This window comes from Oncorhynchus keta, unplaced genomic scaffold, assembly GCF_023373465.1.
Source record: "Oncorhynchus keta strain PuntledgeMale-10-30-2019 unplaced genomic scaffold, Oket_V2 Un_contig_398_pilon_pilon, whole genome shotgun sequence".
Lineage (NCBI taxonomy): Eukaryota > Metazoa > Chordata > Actinopteri > Salmoniformes > Salmonidae > Oncorhynchus > Oncorhynchus keta.
Genome location: NW_026287545.1, coordinates 58280 through 82132, shown reverse-complemented (window position 1 = coordinate 82132; position 23853 = coordinate 58280). Strand labels below are relative to the sequence as shown.

Genomic DNA, 23853 nt, shown 5'->3' with positions numbered 1-23853 from the left:
GACTACAACAAAACATGCTAACCTCTCACCATTACCAATAACAGAGGCTACAACAAAACATCCTAACCTCTCACCATGACCAATAACAGAGGCAACAACAAAACATGCTAACCTCTCACCATTACCAATAACAGAGGCAACAACAAAACATGCTAACCTCTCACCATTACCAATAACAGAGGCTACTACAAAACATGCTAATCTCTCACCATTACAAATAACAGAGACTACAACAAAACATGCTAACCTCCCACCATTACCAATAACAGAGGATACAACAAAACATGCTAACCTCTCACCATTACTAATAACAGAGGCAACAACAAAACATGTTAACCTCTCATCATTACCAATAACAGAGGCTGCAACAAAACATGCTAACCTCCCACCATTACAAATAACAGAGGATACAGCAAAACATGCTAACCTCTCACCATTACCAATATCAGAGGTTACAACAAAACATGCTAACCTCTCACCATTACCAATAACAGAGGATACAGCAAAACATGCTAACCTCTCACCATTACCAATAACAGAGACTACAACAAAACATGCTAACCTCTCACCATTACAAATAACAGAGACTACAACAAAACATGCTAATCTCTCACCATTACTAATAACAGAGGGTACAACAAAACATGCTAACCTCTCACCATTACCAATAACAGAGGCTACAACAAAACATGTTAATCTTTCACCATTACCAATAACAGAGACTACAACAAAACATGCTAACCTCTCACCACTACCAATAACAGAGGCTACAACAAAACATGCTAATCTCTCACCATTACCATCATTACCAAAACATAACAGAGGCTGCAACAAAACATGCTAACCTCCCACCATTACAAATAACAGAGGATACAACAAAACATGCTAACCTCTCACCATTACCAATATCAGAGGTCAACAAAAACAAAACAAAACATGCTAACCTCTCACCATTACCAATAAGAGAGGTCACAACAAAACATGCTAACCTCTCATCATTACCAATAACAGAGGCTGCAACAAAACATGCTAACCTCCCACCATTACAAATAACAGAGGATACAGCAAAACATGCTAACCTCTCACCATTACAAATAACAGAGACTACAACAAAACATGCTAATCTCTCACCATTACTAATAACAGAGGCAACAAAACATGCTAAAACATGCTAACCTCTCACCATTACCAATAACAGAGGCTACAACAAAACATGCTAACCTCTCACCATTACCAATAACAGAGGCAACAACAAAACATGCTAACCTCTCACCATTACCAATAACAGAGGCTACAACAAAACATGCTAACCTCTCACCATTACCAATAACAGACTACAACAAAACATGCTAACCTCTCACCATTACCAATAACAGAGGCTACAACAAAACATGTTAATCTTTCACCATTACCAATAACAGAGGCTACAACAAAACATGCTAACCTCTCACCATTACCAATAACAGAGGATACAACAAAACATGCTAACCTCTCACCATTACCAATATCAGAGGTTACAACAAAACATTCTAACCTCTCACAATTACCAATAACAGAGGCTGCAACAAAACATGCTAACCTCTCACCATTACAAATAACAGAGACTACAACAAAACATGCTAATCTCTCACCATTACCAATAACAGACTATAACAAAACATGCTAACCTTTCTCACCATTACCAATAACAGAGGCTACAACAAAACATGCTAATCTCTCACCATTACCAATAACAGAGACTACAACAAAACATGCTAACCTCTCATCATTACCAATAACAGAGACTACAACAAAACATGCTAACCTCTCACCATTACCAATATCAGAGGTCACAACAAAACATGCTAACCTCTCATCATTACCAATAACAGAGGCTGCAACAAAACATGCTAACCTCCCACCATTACAAATAACAGAGGATACAGCAAAACATGCTAACCTCTCACCATTACAAATAACAGAGACTACAACAAAACATGCTAATCTCTCACCATTACTAATAACAGAGGCAACAACAAAACATGCTAACCTCTCACCATTACCAATAACAGAGGCTACAACAAAACATGCTAATCTAACCTCTCACAAAACATTACCAATAACAGAGGCAACAACAAAACATGCTAACCTCTCACCATTACCAATAACAGAGGCTACAACAAAACATGCTAACCTCTCACCATTACCAATAACAGACTACAACAAAACATGCTAACCTCTCACCATTACCAATAACAGAGGCTACAACAAAACATGTTAATCTTTCACCATTACCAATAACAGAGGCTACAACAAAACATGCTAACCTCTCACCATTACCAATAACAGAGGATACAACAAAACATGCTAACCTCTCACCATTACCAATATCAGAGGTTACAACAAAACATTCTAACCTCTCACAATTACCAATAACAGAGGCTGCAACAAAACATGCTAACCTCTCACCATTACAAATAACAGAGACTACAACAAAACATGCTAATCTCTCACCATTACCAATAACAGACTATAACAAAACATGCTAACCTTTCTCACCATTACCAATAACAGAGGCTACAACAAAACATGCTAATCTCTCACCATTACCAATAACAGAGACTACAACAAAACATGCTAACCTCTCATCATTACCAATAACAGAGACTACAACAAAACATGCTAACCTCTCACCATTACCAATATCAGAGGTCACAACAAAACATGCTAACCTCTCATCATTACCAATAACAGAGGCTGCAACAAAACATGCTAACCTCCCACCATTACAAATAACAGAGGATACAGCAAAACATGCTAACCTCTCACCATTACAAATAACAGAGACTACAACAAAACATGCTAATCTCTCACCATTACTAATAACAGAGGCAACAACAAAACATGCTAACCTCTCACCATTACCAATAACAGAGGCTACAACAAAACATGCTAACCTCTCACCATTACCAATAACAGAGGCAACAACAAAACATGCTAACCTCTCACCATTACCAATAACAGAGGCTACAACAAAACATGCTAACCTCTCACCATTACCAATAACAGACTACAACAAAACATGCTAACCTCTCACCATTACCAATAACAGAGGCTACAACAAAACATGTTAATCTTTCACCATTACCAATAACAGAGGCTACAACAAAACATGCTAACCTCTCACCATTACCAATAACAGAGGATACAACAAAACATGCTAACCTCTCACCATTACCAATATCAGAGGTTACAACAAAACATTCTAACCTCTCACAATTACCAATAACAGAGGCTGCAACAAAACATGCTAACCTCTCACCATTACAAATAACAGAGACTACAACAAAACATGCTAATCTCTCACCATTACCAATAACAGACTATAACAAAACATGCTAACCTCTCATCATTACCAATAACAGAGACTACAACAAAACATGCTAACCTCTCACCATTACCAATAACAGAGGCTACAACAAAACATGCTAATCTCTCACCATTACCAATAACAGAGACTACAACAAAACATGCTAACCTCTCATCATTACCAATAACAGAGACTACAACAAAACATGCTAACCTCTCACCATTACCAATATAAGGTGACATTCTGTACTGTCATCTAATATGAAACATTGTATCTCAAATCCAAAATGCTGGAGAACGGCACCACATTTAAAACTGTAATCTTCACTGTCCAAACACATATGGTGTGGACTATGTGTGTCTGGTAAACACATGTGGATCTGGTGAACAGTTATCACTTGTTGACCAACTACAGGAATACTGACCTCAGAGTCTCCAGTTTACAGTGGGGATTCCCCAGTCCAGCAGAGAGCAGCTTCACTCCTGAATCCTTCAGGTCATTGTTACTCAGATCCAGCTCTCTCAGGTGTGAGGGGTTTGACCTCAGAGCTGAGAGCAGAGAAGCACAGCCTTCCTCTGTGACTCCACAGCCTGACAGCCTGACAAAGAGATCATCATGACTTCACAAACACACTGTTAATTTCACAAGTAGAATGTACATGTAGAAGGACAATGAAGCTTTAATTGTGATTGATATGTGAAATTAACAGAATATTTAGTTAGTTAACCACAACACCCCTGTGGTGAAACGATTATTGCTGTGTAATGAGCAACATATTGTGTCCAGTGTGTGTGTGTGTGTGTGTGTGTGTGTGTGTGTGTGTGTGTGTGTGTGTGTGTGTGTGTGTGTGTGTGTGTGTGTGTGTGTGTGTGTGTGTGTGTGTGTGTGTGTGTGTGTGTGTGTGTGTGTGTGTGTGTGTGTGTGTGTGTGTGTGTGTGTGTGTGTGTGTGTGTGTGTGTGTGTGTGTGTGTGTAAAGTATGCCAGTGTATGTTTGAAAGGACACACACAATGGCCAAACACAATGGACAGATACAGGACACACACTGGACACACACAGGACACACACACACTGGACACACACACACACAGCATATAACTTTGTCCAAGTGGTGGTCAGACTGTTTGTCTTAACCAGCCTGATAAGTCCAACATGTCTGATATGAACATTGACATAAACCCTCTACATACTTGAGTTTCTCCAGTCTGCAGTGTGGATCCTCCAGTCCAGCAGAGAGCAGTCTGACTCCTGAGTCTCCTGGGTGATTGTAGCTCAGGTCCAGCTCTCTCAGGTGTGAGGGGTTTGACCTCAGAGCTGAGACCAGAGAAGCACAGCCTTCCTCTGTGACTATACAGCTTGACAGCCTGCAAAGAGTCAAATCATATTAAAATCACACTGATATTCTTTGGTGGTGAAAATAGTGGCAGTATATATTTTTTCAACATATTTAGATATATTAGTGTCCTGAAACCTGCCATATCTATTCAGATATATTAGTGTCCTGAAACCTGCCAAATCTATTCAGATATATTAGTGTCCTGAAACCTGCCATATCTATTCAGATATATTAGTGTCCTGAAACCTGCCATATCTATTCAGATATATTAGTGTCCTGAAACCTGCCATATCTATTCAGATATATTAGTGTCCTGAAACCTGCCATATCTATTCAGATATATTAGTGTCCTGAAACCTGCCATATCTATTCAGATATATTAGTGTCCTGAAACCTGCCATATCTATTCAGATATATTAGTGTCCTGAAACCTGCCATATCTATTCAGATATATTAGTGTCCTGAAACCTGCCATATCTATTCAGATATATTAGTGTCCTGAAACCTGCCATATCTATTTAGATATATTAGTGTCCTGAAACCTGCCATATCTATTCAGATATATTAGTGTCCTGAAACCTGCCATATCTATTCAGATATATTAGTGTCCTGAAACCTGCCATATCTATTCAGATATATTAGTGTCCTGAAACCTGCCATATCTATTCAGATATATTAGTGTCCTGAAACCTGCCATATCTATTCAGATATATTAGTGTCCTGAAACCTGCCATATCTATTCAGATATATCAGTGTTATGAAACCTGCCATATCTATTTAGATATATTAGTGTCCTGAAACCTGCCATATCTATTCAGATATATTAGTGTCCTGAAACCTGCCATATCTATTCAGATATATTAGTGTCCTGAAACCTGCCATATCTATTCAGATATATTAGTGTCCTGAAACCTGCCATATCTATTCAGATATATTAGTGTCCTGAAACCTGCCATATCTATTCAGATATATTAGTGTCCTGAAACCTGCCATATCTATTCAGATATATCAGTGTCCTGAAACCTGCCATATCTATTCAGATATATTAGTGTCCTGAAACCTGCCATATCTATTCAGATATATTAGTGTCCTGAAACCTGCCATATCTATTCAGATATATTAGTGTCCTGAAACCTGCCATATCTATTCAGATATATTAGTGTCCTGAAACCTGCCATATCTATTCAGATATATTAGTGTCCTGAAACCTGCCATATCTATTCAGATATATTAGTGTCCTGAAACCTGCCATATCTATTCAGATATATTAGTGTCCTGAAACCTGCCATATCTATTCAGATATATTAGTGTCCTGAAACCTGCCATATCTATTCAGATATATTAGTGTCCTGAAACCTGCCATATCTATTCAGATATATTAGTGTCCTGAATGAATCATGATAATATTGAGTTAGAATGTTACAGAGGCTACAACAAAACATGCTAACCTCTCACCGTTACCAATAAGAGGTTACAACAAAACATGCTAACCTCTCACCATTAGCACCACATTTAAACTGTAAGCTTCACTGTCCAAACACATATGGTGTGGACTATGTGTGTCTGGTAAACACATGTGGATCTGGTGAACAGTTATCATTTGTAGACCAACTACAGGAATACTGACCTCAGAGTCTCCAGTTTACAGTGGGGATCCCCCAGTCCAGCAGAGAGCAGCTTCACTCCTGAATCCTTCAGGTCATTGTTACTCAGATCCAGCTCTCTCAGGTGTGAGGGGTTTGACCTCAGAGCTGAGACCAGACAAGCACAGCCTTCCATCTTGACTCCACAGCCTGACAGCCTGACAAAGAGATCATCATGACTTCACAAACACACTGTTCATTTAACACCAGTAGTGTAGCAGGACAATGGCAGATGCATTTGGTTTATTCTCTCAAATAAGATATTGATTCATCTTCCGTCTCCTAGAATTGTATGGTCATATTGTTATACTAATGTGAAATCCATTAATTTATTGATAATATTATATACATATTATAATACATATTTTTCTCTAACTGAATCTTTCTTCCTGATGATTAGTTCTTAAATGTCATTTTATTTACTCACAGAACAGCTCTGGAGGCTTTGACCACTGGCAGCAGCCTCAGAAGACCTTCCTCTGATCTGGAGTATTTCTTCAGGTCAAACACATCCAGCTCCTTTTCTGAAGTCAGCAACACAAAGACCAGAGCTGACCACTGTGCAGGTGACAGTTTGGGTTTTGAGAGACTTCCTGATCTCAGGTATCTTTGGATCTCCTCCACTAGAGAATGGTCATTCAGTTCATTCAGACAGTGGAACAGATTGATGCTCCTCTCTGGAGAGAGATTCTCCCTGATCTTCTCCTTGATGTACTTGACTGTTTCTTCATGGCTCTGTGAGCTGCTTCTTGTCTTTGTCAGTAGACCTTGTAAGTGCTTCTGATTGGACTCCAGTGAGAGGCCCAGAAGGAAGCGGAGGAAAAGGTCCAGGTTTCCCGTCTCACTTTGTAAGGCTTTATCCACAGCACTCTTGTAGAAAGTAACTTCAGGCTTGTCTCTGAACAGCGAAGAAAAGATCCTGGACTTTGTTTGCGGTTTGTATATTAGATTCTCAGTGTTGTTGATGAATGAGAGGAACACATATACAGCAGCCAGAAACTCCTGAATGCTCAGATGAACAAAGCAGTACACCTTGTCCTGGTACAGCCCACATTCCTCTTTAAAGAGCTGTGTGCACAACCCTGAGTACACTGAGGCTTCATTGACATCAATGCCAGACTCTTTCAGGTCTTCTTCATAGAAAATCAGATTGCCCTTCACAAGCTGTTGAAAAGCCAGTTTTCCAAGTGACAGAATGCTCTCTTTATTCCAGTGTGGACCTGTCTCTTCTTTCCCAAGATACTTTTCATTCTTCTGTTTGGTATAAAACTCCACAAGGTGTGTGTACATCTCAGTCAGAGTCTTGGGCATCTCTTCTCTCTTATGTTTCAGCATGTGTTCAAGGACTGTTGCAGAAATCCAACAGAAGACTGGAACGTGGCACATGATGTGGAGGCTCCTTGATGTCTTTATGTGTGAGATGATTCTGCTGGCCAGGTCCTCATCCCTGAATCTCTTCCTGAAGTACTCCTCCTTCTGTGGGTCATTGAACCCTCGTACCTCTGTCACCTGGTCAACACACCCTGAAGGGATCTTATTGGCTGCTGCAGGTCGGGTAGTTATCCAGAGGAGAGCAGAGGGAAGCAGATTTCCCTTGATGAGATTTGTCAGCAGAACATCCACTGAGGTTGACTCTGTGACGTCCCAACAGATCTTGTTCTTCTGGAAGTCTAGGGGCAGTCGGCACTCATCCAGACCATCAAAGATGAACAGAACTTTGTACTTGTTGTAGTTGGAGATTCTTGATTGTTTGGTTTCCATTGAGAAGTGATTGAGAAGTTCAATGAAAGTGTGTTTGTCCTCTTTCATCAAATTCAGCTCCCGAAAAGGGAATGAAAACACAAATTGGACATCCTGATTTGCTTTTCCTTCAGCCCAGTCCAGAATGAACTTCTGCACAGAGATTGTTTTTCCAATGCCAGCGACTCCCTTTGTCAGCACAGTTCTGATACGTTTGTCTTGTCCAGTTAAGGGTTTGAAGATGTCGTTACATTTGATTGCAGTCTCTGGTCTTGCTTGTTTTCTGGTTGTTGTCTCAATCTGTCTCAGCTCATGTTCATTATTGACCTCTCCTGTTCCACCCTCTGTGATGTAGAGCTCTGTGTAGATCTTATTGAGAAGTGTTGGGTTTCCTTGTTTAGCGATCCCCTCAAATACACATTGAAACTTCTTCTTTAGATTAGATTTGAGTTCACGTTGGCAAATCTCAGCAAGATCATCTGAATCTAGAAATAACAGAGGATATTAATATTACGTCTGTTTTAATTTCTACAGTATTGTAGGATGGTTATAAAGTCTTAAATTATAATAATTTATTATCTTAACTGACTGTATAAATGTGTAAATGTTTTCATAATGCATTACAGACTGGTGTGACTGATTATATGATTATTGGTATTATTGATGGTATTATTAATATTCTCTCTCTCTCTCTAAATGAATCACCACAACACATCGCTGCTGCTACTTGATGAGGTCACTAGGTGTTGTGTTAAGGCTGCTACAATATCATTGAGTTACACAGCTACTTTAGCTACAGCTTTTAAATGTTATAAAACAGCATTCAACATGAGGCAGACAGATCTTACATTTCTCCAGTGTGTCAGCAAGCTCCTTCTGGTTCATTTTTCTCAGGATGTGCAGTGTGATATTCAGAGCCCCCTCTCTGGCACTGCTCTCCTGCTTCTCATCTTCAGCATCCACCACTTCCTTATCCTGCTTCTGACTCTCAAAGCCTTCTGGGAGTTCTGGACTAAGAATCCTCTTGAATATCTTCAGCTCGTTCTTCACAAATGTCATAATTTTCTCTTCAAGCAACTGAAATAAATAAAGTAAATAAGTTAAGCAAGAGAATAAATGCTTTCTCACTTTACTTGAGGTAAACAAAAACAAATGTACATAACAGGACCACATACACTGAATATGGAGTCCAGGTCTGTTTGATGACTCTGGGAAGACTGACCACTGAGAATCTCTGACTCTGATCTCCCCTGTTGGTTTCTGTGGAAAAAACATGAGGTTACATCTCCTCATCCAGGGAGTACACACACACACACACACACACACACACACACACACACACACACACACACACACACACACACACACACACACACACACACACACACACACACACACACACACACACACACACACAGGGAGGGAATGTTGTGTTTGTTTAATATTGTTTTAGGACTATGAAAATGGACAAAAGGATGAGCCTATGGATTATGAAAACAACAACAATAAATGGGAAAATGGGAGGAGAAATGACTAGAGACAGTGTTGTTTAACTCACTGACCAGGACCCATGAGTTCTTCTTACCTTTGTTCAGTAGAAAAGTCTCCCTCTCTAAACTCTATAGGTAGAATTATAGACCGGTCACTCTTCATGGACACACAGCTGGGAACAGGGGAGGCTGGTCTCTCCTGCTTGATTGATCTTCAACACAACAGAGACAAACATTACATCTCTCATCTACTCTGAGCTCAGATGGGGAAACATAAGAGTTTCATTCCAAAACACTATATATCACTTTTCAGAAATGTTAGTAAATTAGCTTTTATTGTTCAAAGCATTTATGAGAGAGATTGGTGTGTTTTTTCACTATCTAATCATGGGATTGTTCACTATCTAATCATGGGGTTGTTCACTATCTAATCATGGGATTGTTCACTATCTAATCATGGGATTGTTCACTATCTAATCATGGGGTTGTTCACTATCTAATCATGGGATTGTTCACTAGTTAATCATGGGATTGTTCACTATCTAATCATGGGGTTGTTCACTATCTAATCATGGGATTGTTCACTATTCACTATCTAATCATGGGATTGTTCACTATAATCAATGGGGTTGTTCACTATCTAATCATGGGATTGTTCACTAGGGATTGTTCACTAATCATGGGATTGTTCACTATCTAATCATGGGGTTGTTCACTAGTTGTTCACTAATCATGGGATTGTTCACTAGTCTAATCATGGGATTGTTCACTATCTAATCATGGGTTCATTGTTCACTAGTCTAATCATGGGATTGTTCACTAGGGATTGTTCTAATCATGGGATTGTTCACTAGTTAATCATGGGATTGTTCACTATCTAATCATGGGATTGTTCACTAGTTAATCATGTGGTTGTTCACTATCTAATCATGGGATTGTTCACTAGTTAATCATGGGATTGTTCACTATCTAATCATGGGGTTGTTCACTATCTAATCATGGGATTGTTCACTAGTTAATCATGTGGTTGTTCACTATCTAATCATGGGATTGTTCACTAGCTAATCATGTGGTTGTTCACTATCTAATCATGGGATTGTTCACTAGTTAATCATGTGGTTGTTCACTATCTAATCATGGGATTGTTCACTATCTAATCATGGGGTTGTTCACTATCTAATCATGGGGTTGTTCACTATCTAGTCATGGGATTGTTCACTAGCTAATCATGGGATTGTTCACTATCTAATCATGGGGTTGTTCACTATCTAATCATGGGTTGTTCACTATCTAATCATGGGGTTGTTCACTATCTAATCATGGGATTGTTCACTATCTAATCATGGGATTGTTCACTATCTAATCATGGGGGATTGTTCACTATCTAATCATGTTGTTCACTAGTCTAATCATGGGATTGTTCACTAGCTAATCATGGGGTTGTTCACTAGTTAATCATGGGATTGTTCACTATCTAATCATGGGATTGTTCACTATCTAATCATGGGATTGTTCACTAGCTAATCATGGGATTGTTCACTAGTTAATCATGGGATTGTTCACTATCTAATCATGGGATTGTTCACTATCTAATCATGGGATTGTTCACTAGTTAATCATGGGGTTGTTCACTATCTAATCATGGGATTGTTCACTAGCTAATCATGGGGTTGTTCACTATCTAATCATGGGATTGTTCACTAGTTAATCATGGGATTGTTCACTATCTAATCATGGGATTGTTCACTATCTAATCATGGGATTGTTCACTATCTAATCATGGGATTGTTCACTATCTAATCATGGGGTTGTTCACTATCTAATCATGGGATTGTTCACTAGTTAATCATGGGATTGTTCACTAGTTGTTCACTATCTAATCATGGGATTGTTCACTATGTTCACTATCTAATCATGGGGTTGTTCACTATCTAATCATGGGATTGTTCACTAATCATGGGATTGTTCACTATCTAATCATGGGGGTATTGTTCACTATCTAATCATGGGGTTGTTCACTATCTAATCATGGGGTTGTTCACTATCTAATCATGGGATTGTTCACTAGTTAATCATGGGATTGTTCACTAGTTAATCATGGGATTGTTCACTAGTTAATCATGGGATTGTTCACTAGCTAATCTATGGGATTGTTCACTAGTTAATCATGGGATTGTTCACTATCTAATCATGGGATTGTTCACTAGCTAATCATGGGATTGTTCACTATCTAATCATGGGATTGTTCACTAGCTAATCATGGGATTGTTCACTATCTAATCTATGGGATTGTTCACTATCTAATCATGGGATTGTTCACTATCTAATCATGGGATTGTTCACTATCTAATCATGGGGTTGTTCACTAGTTAATCATGGGGTTGTTCACTAGTTAATCATGTCATGGGATTGTTCACTATCTAATCATGGGGTTGTTCACTAGCTAATCATGGGGTTGTTCACTAGCTAATCATGGGGTTGTTCACTAGTTAATCATGTCATGGGATTGTTCACTATCTAATCATGGGGTTGTTCACTATCTAATCATGGGGTTGTTCACTAGCTAATCATGGGGTTGTTCACTATCTAATCATGGGATTGTTCACTATCTAATCATGGGATTGTTCACTAGCTAATCATGGGATTGTTCACTATGTAATCATGGGATTGTTCACTAGCTAATCATGGGATTGTTCACTATCTAATCATGGGGTTGTTCACTATCTAATCATGGGGTTGTTCACTATCTAATCATGGGATTGTTCACTAGCTAATCATGGGGTTGTTCACTAGCTAATCATGGGATTGTTCACTAGTTAATCATGGGATTGTTCACTAGTTAATCATGGGATTGTTCACTAGCTAATCATGGGATTGTTCACTAGTTAATCATGGGATTGTTCACTAGCTAATCATGGGGTTGTTCACTATCTAATCATGGGATTGTTCACTAGTTAATCATGTCATGGGATTGTTCACTATCTAATCATGGGATTGTTCACTATCTAATCATGGGATTGTTCACTATCTAATCATGGGATTGTTCACTATCTAATCATGGGATTGTTCACTATCTAATCATGGGATTGTTCACTATCTAATCATGGGATTGTTCACTATCTAATCATGGGATTGTTCACTAGCTAATCATGGGATTGTTCACTATCTAATCATGGGATTGTTCACTAGTTAATCATGGGATTGTTCACTATCTAATCTATGGGATTGTTCACTATCTAATCATGGGATTGTTCACTAGTTAATCATGGGGTTGTTCACTATCTAATCATGGGATTGTTCACTAGTTAATCATGGGATTGTTCACTAGCTAATCATGGGATTGTTCAATGACAGATAAGTATTTGTTTAAAATCACTTGATGTCTTCATTTCAGAGAAACAAATAATCATGTTTTTTTCCGCAAAATGCTATATATTTGCCTCACTCTCAAATGTTACCGACCGGAATAATGAGGCCATAAGGAGTACCAGTACTGAGTCAATTTGCAGGGTACCAGGTTGTTGAGATAATAATGAGACTATAAGGAGTACCAGTCCTGAGTCAATGTGCAGGGTACCAGGTAGTTGAGGTAATAATGAGGCTATAAGGAGTACCAGTCCTGAGTCAATGTGCAGGGTACCAGGTAGTTGAGGTAATAATGAGACTATAAGGAGTACCAGTACTGAGTCAATGTGCAGGGTACCAGGTAGTTGAGGTAATAATAAGACTATAATGAGTACCAGTACTGAGTCAATGTGCAGGGTACCAGGTAGTTGAGGTAATAATGAGACTATAAGGAGTACCAGTACTGAGTCAATGTGCAGGGTACCAGGTAGTTGAGGTAATAATGAGACTATAAGGAGTACCAGTAATGGGTCAATGTGCAGGGTACCAGGTAGTTGAGGTAATAATGAGACTATAAGGAGTACCAGTACTGAGTCAATGTGCAGGGTACCAGGTAGTTGAGGTAATAATGAGACTATAAGGAGTACCAGTAATGGGTCAATGTGCAGGGTACCAGGTAGTTGAGGTAATAATGAGACTATAAGGAGTACCAGTACTGAGTCAATGTGCAGGGTACCAGGTAGTTGAGGTAATAATGAGACTATAAGGAGTACCAGTACTGAGTCAATGTGCAGGGTACCAGGTAGTTGAGGTAATAATGAGACTATAAGGAGTACCAGTACTGAGTCAATGTGCAGGGTACCAGGTAGTTGAGGTAATAATGAGACTATAAGGAGTACCAGTACTGAGTCAATGTGCAGGGTACCAGGTAGTTGAGGTAATAATGATTATATGAGGAGTACCAGTACTGAGTCAATGTGCAGGGTACCAGGTAGTTGAGGTAATAATGAGACTATAAGGAGTACCAGTACTGAGTCAATGTGCAGGGTACCAGGTAGTTGAGGTAATAATGAGACTATAAGGAGTACCAGTACTGAGTCAATGTGCAGGGTACCAGGTAGTTGAGGTAATAATGAGACTATAATGAGTACCAGTACTGAGTCAATGTGCAGGGTACCAGGTAGTTGAGGTAATAATGAGACTATAAGGAGTACCAGTACTGAGTCAATGTGCAGGGTACCAGGTAGTTGAGGTAATAATGAGACTATAAGGAGTACCAGTACTGAGTCAATGTGCAGGGTACCAGGTAGTTGAGGTAATAATGAGACTATAAGGAGTACCAGTACTGAGTCAATGTGCAGGGTACCAGGTAGTTGAGGTAATAATGAGACTATAAGGAGTACCAGTACTGAGTCAATGTGCAGGGTACCAGGTAGTTGAGGTAATAATGAGACTATAATGAGTACCAGTACTGAGTCAATGTGCAGGGTACCAGGTAGTTGAGGTAATAATGAGACTATAAGGAGTACCAGTACTGAGTCAATGTGCAGGGTACCAGGTAGTTGAGGTAATAATGAGACTATAAGGAGTACCAGTACTGAGTCAATGTGCAGGGTACCAGGTAGTTGAGGTAATAATGAGACTATAAGGAGTACCAGTACTGAGTCAATGTGCAGGGTACCAGGTAGTTGAGGTAATAATGAGACTATAAGGAGTACCAGTACTGAGTCAATGTGCAGGGTACCAGGTAGTTGAGGTAATAATGAGACTATAAGGAGTACCAGTACTGAGTCAATGTGCAGGGTACCAGGTAGTTGAGGTAATAATGAGACTATAAGGAGTACCAGTACTGAGTCAATGTGCAGGGTACCAGGTAGTTGAGGTAATAATGAGACTATAAGGAGTACCAGTACTGAGTCAATGTGCAGGGTACCAGGTAGTTGAGGTAATAATGAGACTATAAGGAGTACCAGTACTGAGTCAATGTGCAGGGTACCAGGTAGTTGAGGTAATAATGAGACTATAAGGAGTACCAGTACTGAGTCAATGTGCAGGGTACCAGGTAGTTGAGGTAATAATGAGACTATAAGGAGTACCAGTACTGAGTCAATGTGCAGGGTACCAGGTAGTTGAGGTAATAATGAGACTATAAGGAGTACCAGTACTGAGTCAATGTGCAGGGTACCAGGTAGTTGAGGTAATAATGAGACTATAAGGAGTACCAGTACTGAGTCAATGTGCAGGGTACCAGGTAGTTGAGGTAATAATGAGACTATAAGGAGTACCAGTACTGAGTCAATGTGCAGGGTACCAGGTAGTTGAGGTAATAATGAGACTATAAGGAGTACCAGTACTGAGTCAATGTGCAGGGTACCAGGTAGTTGAGGTAATAATGAGACTATAAGGAGTACCAGTACTGAGTCAATGTGCAGGGTACCAGGTAGTTGAGGTAATAATGAGACTATAAGGAGTACCAGTACTGAGTCAATGTGCAGGGTACCAGGTAGTTGAGGTAATAATGAGGCTATAAGGAGTACCAGTACTGAGTCAATGTGCAGGGTACCAGGTAGTTGAGGTAATAATGAGACTATAAGGAGTACCAGTACTGAGTCAATGTGCAGGGTACCAGGTAGTTGAGGTAATAATGAGACTATAAGGAGTACCAGTACTGAGTCAATGTGCAGGGTACCAGGTAGTTGAGGTAATAATGAGACTATAAGGAGTACCAGTACTGAGTCAATGTGCAGGGTACCAGGTAGTTGAGGTAATAATGAGACTATAAGGAGTACCAGTACTGAGTCAATGTGCAGGGTACCAGGTAGTTGAGGTAATAATGAGACTATAAGGAGTACCAGTACTGAGTCAATGTGCAGGGTACCAGGTAGTTGAGGTAATAATGAGACTATAAGGAGTACCAGTACTGAGTCAATGTGCAGGGTACCAGGTAGTTGAGGTAATAATGAGACTATAAGGAGTACCAGTACTGAGTCAATGTGCAGGGTACCAGGTAGTTGAGGTAATAATGAGACTATAAGGAGTACCAGTACTGAGTCAATGTGCAGGGTACCAGGTAGTTGAGGTAATAATGAGACTATAAGGAGTACCAGTACTGAGTCAATGTGCAGGGTACCAGGTAGTTGAGGTAATAATGAGACTATAAGGAGTACCAGTACTGAGTCAATGTGCAGGGTACCAGGTAGTTGAGGTAATAATGAGACTATAAGGAGTACCAGTACTGAGTCAATGTGCAGGGTACCAGGTAGTTGAGGTAATAATGAGACTATAAGGAGTACCAGTACTGAGTCAATGTGCAGGGTACCAGGTAGTTGAGGTAATAATGAGACTATAAGGAGTACCAGTACTGAGTCAATGTGCAGGGTACCAGGTAGTTGAGGTAATAATGAGACTATAAGGAGTACCAGTACTGAGTCAATGTGCAGGGTACCAGGTAGTTGAGGTAATAATGAGACTATAAGGAGTACCAGTACTGAGTCAATGTGCAGGGTACCAGGTAGTTGAGGTAATAATGAGACTATAAGGAGTACCAGTACTGAGTCAATGTGCAGGGTACCAGGTAGTTGAGGTAATAATGAGACTATAAGGAGTACCAGTACTGAGTCAATGTGCAGGGTACCAGGTAGTTGAGGTAATAATGAGACTATAAGGAGTACCAGTACTGAGTCAATGTGCAGGGTACCAGGTAGTTGAGGTAATAATGAGACTATAAGGAGTACCAGTACTGAGTCAATGTGCAGGGTACCAGGTAGTTGAGGTAATAATGAGACTATAAGGAGTACCAGTACTGAGTCAATGTGCAGGGTACCAGGTAGTTGAGGTAATAATGAGACTATAAGGAGTACCAGTACTGAGTCAATGTGCAGGGTACCAGGTAGTTGAGGTAATAATGAGACTATAATGAGTACCAGTACTGAGTCAATGTGCAGGGTACCAGGTAGTTGAGGTAATAATGAGACTATAAGGAGTACCAGTACTGAGTCAATGTGCAGGGTACCAGGTAGTTGAGGTAATAATGAGACTATAAGGAGTACCAGTACTGAGTCAATGTGCAGGGTACCAGGTAGTTGAGGTAATAATGAGACTATAAGGAGTACCAGTACTGAGTCAATGTGCAGGGTACCAGGTAGTTGAGGTAATAATGAGACTATAAGGAGTACCAGTACTGAGTCAATGTGCAGGGTACCAGGTAGTTGAGGTAATAATGAGACTATAAGGAGTACCAGTACTGAGTCAATGTGCAGGGTACCAGGTAGTTGAGGTAATAATGAGACTATAAGGAGGACCAGTACTGAGTCAATGTGCAGGGTACCAGGTAGTTGAGGTAATAATGAGACTATAAGGAGTACCAGTACTGAGTCAATGTGCAGGGTACCAGGTAGTTGAGGTAATAATGAGACTATAAGGAGTACCAGTACTGAGTCAATGTGCAGGGTACCAGGTAGTTGAGGTAATAATGAGACTATAAGGAGTACCAGTACTGAGTCAATGTGCAGGGTACCAGGTAGTTGAGGTAATAATGAGACTATAAGGAGTACCAGTACTGAGTCAATGTGCAGGGTACCAGGTAGTTGAGGTAATAATGAGACTATAAGGAGTACCAGTACTGAGTCAATGTGCAGGGTACCAGGTAGTTGAGGTAATAATGAGACTATAAGGAGTACCAGTACTGAGTCAATGTGCAGGGTACCAGGTAGTTGAGGTAATAATGAGACTATAAGGAGTACCAGTACTGAGTCAATGTGCAGGGTACCAGGTAGTTGAGGTAATAATGAGACTATAAGGAGTACCAGTACTGAGTCAATGTGCAGGGTACCAGGTAGTTGAGGTAATAATGTGACTATAAGGAGTACCAGTACTGAGTCAATATGCAGGGTACCAGGTAGTTGAGGTAATAATGAGACTATATGGAGTACCAGTACTGAGTCAATGTGCAGGGTACCAGGTAGTTGAGGTAATAATGAGACTATAAGGAGTACCAGTACTGAGTCAATGTGCAGGGTACCAGGTAGTTGAGGTAATAATGAGACTATAAGGAGTACCAGTACTGAGTCAATGTGCAGGGTACCAGGTAGTTGAGGTAATAATGAGACTATAAGGAGTACCAGTACTGAGTCAATGTGCAGGGTACCAGGTAGTTGAGGTAATAATGAGACTATAAGGAGTACCAGTACTGAGTCAATGTGCAGGGTACCAGGTAGTTGAGGTAATAATGAGACTATAAGGAGGACCAGTACTGAGTCAATGTGCAGGGTACCAGGTAGTTGAGGTATTAATGAGACTATAAGGAGTACCAGTACTGAGTCAATGTGCGGGGTACCAGGTAGTTGAGGCAATAATGAGACTATAAGGAGTACCAGTACTGAGTCAATGTTACGGGTACCAGGTAGTTGAGGTAATAATGAGGCTATAAGGAATACCAGTACTGAGTCAATGTGCAGGGTACCAGGTAGTTGAGGTAATAATGAGACTATAAGGAGGACCAGTACTGAGTCAATGTGCAGGGTACCAGGTAGTTGAGGTAATAATGAGGCTATAAGGAGTACCAGTACTGAGTCAATGTGCAGGGTACCAGGTAGTTGAGGTAATAATGAGACTATAAGGAGTACCAGTACTGAGTCAATGTGCAGGGTACCAGGTAGTTGAGGTAATAATGAGACTATAAGGAGTACCAGTACTGAGTCAATGTGCAGGGTACCAGGTAGTTGAGGTAATAATGAGACTATAAGGAGTACCAGTACTGAGTCAATGTGCAGGGTACCAGGTAGTTGAGGTAATAATGAGACTATATGGAGTACCAGTACTGAGTCAATGTGCAGGGTGCAGGGTACCAGGTAGTTGAGGTAATAATGAGACTATAAGGAGTACCAGTACTGAGTCAATGTGCAGGGTACCAGGTAGTTGAGGTAATAATGAGACTATAAGGAGTACCAGTACTGAGTCAATGTGCAGGGTACCAGGTAGTTGAGGTAATAATGAGACTATAAGGAGTACCAGTACTGAGTCAATGTGCAGGGTACCAGGTAGTTGAGGTAATAATGAGACTATAAGGAGTACCAGTACTGAGTCAATGTGCAGGGTACCAGGTAGTTGAGGTAATAATGAGACTATAAGGAGTACCAGTACTGAGTCAATGTGCAGGGTACCAGGTAGTTGAGGTAATAATGAGACTATAAGGAGTACCAGTACTGAGTCAATGTGCAGGGTACCAGGTAGTTGAGGTAATAATGAGACTATAAGGAGTACCAGTACTGAGTCAATGTGCAGGGTACCAGGTAGTTGAGGTAATAATGAGACTATAAGGATAATGAGACTATAGTTGAGGAGACTATAAGGACCAGTACTGAGTCAATGTGCAGGGTACCAGGTAGTTGAGGTAATAATGAGACTATAAGGAGTACCAGTACTGAGTCAATGTGCAGGGTACCAGGTAGTTGAGGTAATAATGAGACTATAAGGAGTACCAGTACTGAGTCAATGTGCAGGGTACCAGGTAGTTGAGGTAATAATGAGACTATAAGGAGTACCAGTACTGAGTCAATGTGCAGGGTACCAGGTAGTTGAGGTAATAATGAGACTATAAGGAGTACCAGTACTGAGTCAATGTGCAGGGTACCAGGTAGTTGAGGTAATAATGAGACTATAAGGAGTACCAGTACTGAGTCAATGTGCAGGGTACCAGGTAGTTGAGGTAATAATGAGACTATAAGGAGTACCAGTACTGAGTCAATGTGCAGGGTACCAGGTAGTTGAGGTAATAATGTGACTATAAGGAGTACCAGTACTGAGTCAATATGCAGGGTACCAGGTAGTTGAGGTAATAATGAGACTATATGGAGTACCAGTACTGAGTCAATGTGCAGGGTACCAGGTAGTTGAGGTAATAATGAGACTATAAGGAGTACCAGTACTGAGTCAATGTGCAGGGGTACCAGGTAGTTGAGGTAATAATGAGACTATAAGGAGTACCAGTACTGAGTCAATGCGCAGGGTACCAGGTAGTTGATTGAGGTAATAATGAGACTATAAGGAGGACCAGTACTGAGTCAATGTGCAGGGTACCAGGTAGTTGAGGTACTAATGAGACTATAAGGAGTACCAGTACTGAGTCAATGTGCAGGGTACCAGGTAGTTGAGGTAATAATGAGACTATAAGGAGGACCAGTACTGAGTCAATGTGCAGGGTACCAGGTAGTTGAGGTATTAATGAGACTATAAGGAGTACCAGTACTGAGTCAATGTGCGGGGTACCAGGTAGTTGAGGCAATAATGAGACTATAAGGAGTACCAGTACTGAGTCAATGTTACGGGTACCAGGTAGTTGAGGTAATAATGAGGCTATAAGGAATACCAGTACTGAGTCAATGTGCAGGGTACCAGGTAGTTGAGGTAATAATGAGACTATAAGGAGGACCAGTACTGAGTCAATGTGCAGGGTACCAGGTAGTTGAGGTAATAATGAGGCTATAAGGAGTACCAGTACTGAGTCAATGTGCAGGGTACCAGGTAGTTGAGGTAATAATGAGACTATAAGGAGTACCAGTACTGAGTCAATGTGCAGGGTACCAGGTAGTTGAGGTAATAATGAGACTATAAGGAGAACCAGTACTGAGTCAATGTGCAGGGTACCAGGTAGTTGAGGTAATAATGAGACTATAAGGAGTACCAGTACTGAGTCAATGTGCAGGGTACCAGGTAGTTGAGGTAATAATGAGACTATAAGGAGTACCAGTACTGAGTCAATGTGCAGGGTACCAGGTAGTTGAGGTAATAATGAGACTATATAATGAGTACCAGTACTGAGTCAATGTGCAGGGTACCAGGTAGTTGAGGTAATAATGAGACTATAAGTACCAGTACTGAGTCAATGTGCAGGGTACCAGGTAGTTGAGGTAATAATGAGACTATAAGGAGTACCAGTACTGAGTCAATGTGCAGGGTACCAGGTAGTTGAGGTAATAATGAGACTATAAGGAGTACCAGTACTGAGTCAATGTGCAGGGTACCAGGTAGTTGAGGTAATAATGAGACTATAAGGAGTACCAGTACTGAGTCAATGTGCAGGGTACCAGGTAGTTGAGGTAATAATGAGACTATAAGGAGTACCAGTACTGAGTCAATGTGCAGGGTACCAGGTAGTTGAGGTAATAATGAGACTATAAGGAGTACCAGTACTGAGTCAATGTGCAGGGTACCAGGTAGTTGAGGTAATAATGAGACTATAAGGAGTACCAGTACTGAGTCAATGTGCAGGGTACCAGGTAGTTGAGGTAATAATGAGACTATAAGGAGTACCAGTACTGAGTCAATGTGCAGGGTACCAGGTAGTTGAGGTAATAATGAGACTATAAGGAGTACCAGTACTGAGTCAATGTGCAGGGTACCAGGTAGTTGAGAGTAATAATGAGACTATAAGGAGGACCAGTACTGAGTCAATGTGCAGGGTACCAGGTAGTTGAGGTAATAATGAGACTATAAGGAGTACCAGTACTGAGTCAATGTGCAGGGTACCAGGTAGTTGAGGTAATAATGAGACTATAAGGAGTACCAGTACTGAGTCAATGTGCAGGGTACCAGGTAGTTGAGGTAATAATGAGACTATAAGGAGTACCAGTACTGAGTCAATGTGCAGGGTACCAGGTAGTTGAGGTAATAATGAGACTATAAGGAGTACCAGTACTGAGTCAATGTGCAGGGTACCAGGTAGTTGAGGTAATAATGAGACTATAAGGAGTACCAGTACTGAGTCAATGTGCAGGGTACCAGGTAGTTGAGGTAATAATGAGACTATAAGGAGGACCAGTACTGAGTCAATGTGCAGGGTACCAGGTAGTTGAGGTAATAATGAGACTATAAGGAGTACCAGTACTGAGTCAATGTGCAGGGTACCAGGTAGTTGAGGTAATAATGAGACTATAAGGAGTACCAGTACTGAGTCAATGTGCAGGGTACCAGGTAGTTGAGGTAATAATGAGACTATAAGGAGTACCAGTACTGAGTCAATGTGCAGGGTACCAGGTAGTTGAGGTAATAATGAGACTATAAGGAGAACCAGTACTGAGTCAATGTGCAGGGTACCAGGTAGTTGAGGTAATAATGAGACTATAAGGAGTACCAGTACTGAGTCAATGTGCAGGGTACCAGGTAGTTGAGGTAATAATGAGACTATAAGGAGTACCAGTACTGAGTCAATGTGCAGGGTACCAGGTAGTTGAGGTAATAATGAGACTATAAGGAGTACCAGTACTGAGTCAATGTGCAGGGTACCAGGTAGTTGAGGTAATAATGAGACTATAAGGAGTACCAGTACTGAGTCAATGTGCAGGGTACCAGGTAGTTGAGGTAATAATGAGACTATAAGGAGTACCAGTACTGAGTCAATGTGCAGGGTACCAGGTAGTTGAGGTAATAATGAGACTATAAGGAGTACCAGTACTGAGTCAATGTGCAGGGTACCAGGTAGTTGAGGTAATAATGAGACTATAAGGAGTACCAGTACTGAGTCAATGTGCAGGGTACCAGGTAGTTGAGGTAATAATGAGACTATAAGGAGTACCAGTACTGAGTCAATGTGCAGGGTACCAGGTAGTTGAGGTAATAATGAGACTATAAGGAGTACCAGTACTGAGTCAATGTGCAGGGTACCAGGTAGTTGAGGTAATAATGAGACTATAAGGAATACCAGTACTGAGTCAATGTGCAGGGTACCAGGTAGTTGAGGTAATAATGAGACTATAAGGAGTACCAGTACTGAGTCAATGTGCAGGGTACCAGGTAGTTGAGGTAATAATGAGACTATAAGGAGAACCAGTACTGAGTCAATGTGCAGGGTACCAGGTAGTTGAGGTAATAATGAGACTATAAGGAGTACCAGTACTGAGTCAATGTGCAGGGTACCAGGTAGTTGAGGTAATAATGAGACTATAAGGAGTACCAGTACTGAGTCAATGTGCAGGGTACCAGGTAGTTGAGGTAATAATGAGACTATAAGGAGTACCAGTACTGAGTCAATGTGCAGGGTACCAGGTAGTTGAGGTAATAATGAGACTATAAGGAGTACCAGTACTGAGTCAATGTGCAGGGTACCAGGTAGTTGAGGTAATAATGAGACTATAAGGAGTACCAGTACTGAGTCAATGTGCAGGGTACCAGGTAGTTGAGGTAATAATGAGACTATAAGGAGTACCAGTACTGAGTCAATGTGCAGGGTACCAGGTAGTTGAGGTAATAATGAGACTATAAGAAGTACCAGTACTGAGTCAATGTGGAGGGTACCAGGTAGTTGAGGTAATAATGAAACTATAAGGAGTACCAGTACTGAGTCAATGTGCAGGGTACCAGGTAGTTGAGGTAATAATGAGACTATAAGGAGTACCAGTAATGAATCAATGTGCAGGGTACCAGGTAGTTGAGGTAATAATGAGACTATAAGGAGTACCAGTACTGAGTCAATGTGCAGCGTACCAGGTAGTTGAGGTAATAATGAAACTATAAGGAGTACCAGTACTGAGTCAATGTGCAGGGTACCAGGTAGTTGAGGTATTAATGAGACTATAAGGAACACCAGTACTGAGTCAATGTTACGGGTACCAGGTAGTTGAGGTAATAATGAGGCTATAAGGAATACCAGTACTGAGTCAATGTGCAGGGTACCAGGTAGTTGAGATAATAATGAGACTATAAGGAGTACCAGTACTGAGTCAATGTGCAGGGTACCAGGTAGTTGAGGTAATAATGAGACTATAAGGAGAACCAGTACTGAGTCAATGTGCAGGGTACCAGGTAGTTGAGGTAATAATGAGACTATAAGGAGTACCAGTACTGAGTCAATGTGCAGGGTACCAGGTAGTTGAGGTAATATGTACATGTAGTTCGGGGAAAAAGTGACGAGGCAATCAGGATGGAGGTTACATCTCCTCACCCAGGGAGCTCACAC

General features: G+C 40.7%; 1 protein-coding gene and 1 long non-coding RNA gene across 24 annotated transcripts in view; one reads left to right on the top strand and one right to left on the bottom strand.

Annotated features, from left to right (window-relative positions):
• Positions 1-10139, bottom strand: part of LOC127924396 (NACHT, LRR and PYD domains-containing protein 12-like) — a 30761-nt gene extending 20622 nt beyond the window's left edge. For 2 of the 11 annotated variants that reach the window (XM_052509131.1, XM_052509132.1), the window contains exons 1-7: positions 9653-10139; positions 9243-9327; positions 8916-9144; positions 6755-8552; positions 6312-6485; positions 4539-4712; positions 3774-3947 (exon numbers count right to left, since the gene is read on the bottom strand). In XM_052509131.1, the coding sequence (XP_052365091.1) occupies positions 3774-3947; positions 4539-4712; positions 6312-6485; positions 6755-8552; positions 8916-9144; positions 9243-9327; positions 9653-9720 (2702 nt within the window). In that variant the 5' untranslated portion in view covers positions 9721-10139. The remainder of the gene's footprint in view (positions 1-3773; positions 3948-4538; positions 4713-6311; positions 6486-6754; positions 8553-8915; positions 9145-9242; positions 9328-9652) is intronic. The other 9 variants (XM_052509133.1, XM_052509137.1, XM_052509134.1 and 6 more) reach the window with 5 other exon arrangements.
• Positions 10140-11551: 1412 nt separating this feature from the next.
• LOC127924398 (uncharacterized) lies at positions 11552-23827 on the top strand. Of its 13 annotated transcripts, none has more exons than XR_008117809.1 (6): positions 11552-13902; positions 18439-18501; positions 20370-20621; positions 21945-22007; positions 22701-22826; positions 23646-23827. It is a non-coding gene; the product is annotated as an uncharacterized LOC127924398 (long non-coding RNA). The 13 variants fall into 13 exon arrangements; XR_008117804.1 differs by lacking the exon at positions 11552-13902 and adding an exon at positions 15228-15477; XR_008117803.1 differs by lacking the exon at positions 11552-13902 and adding an exon at positions 15228-15477 and having other exon boundaries at positions 18439-18564; positions 22701-22763.
• The last annotated feature ends 26 nt before the right edge of the window (positions 23828-23853 follow it).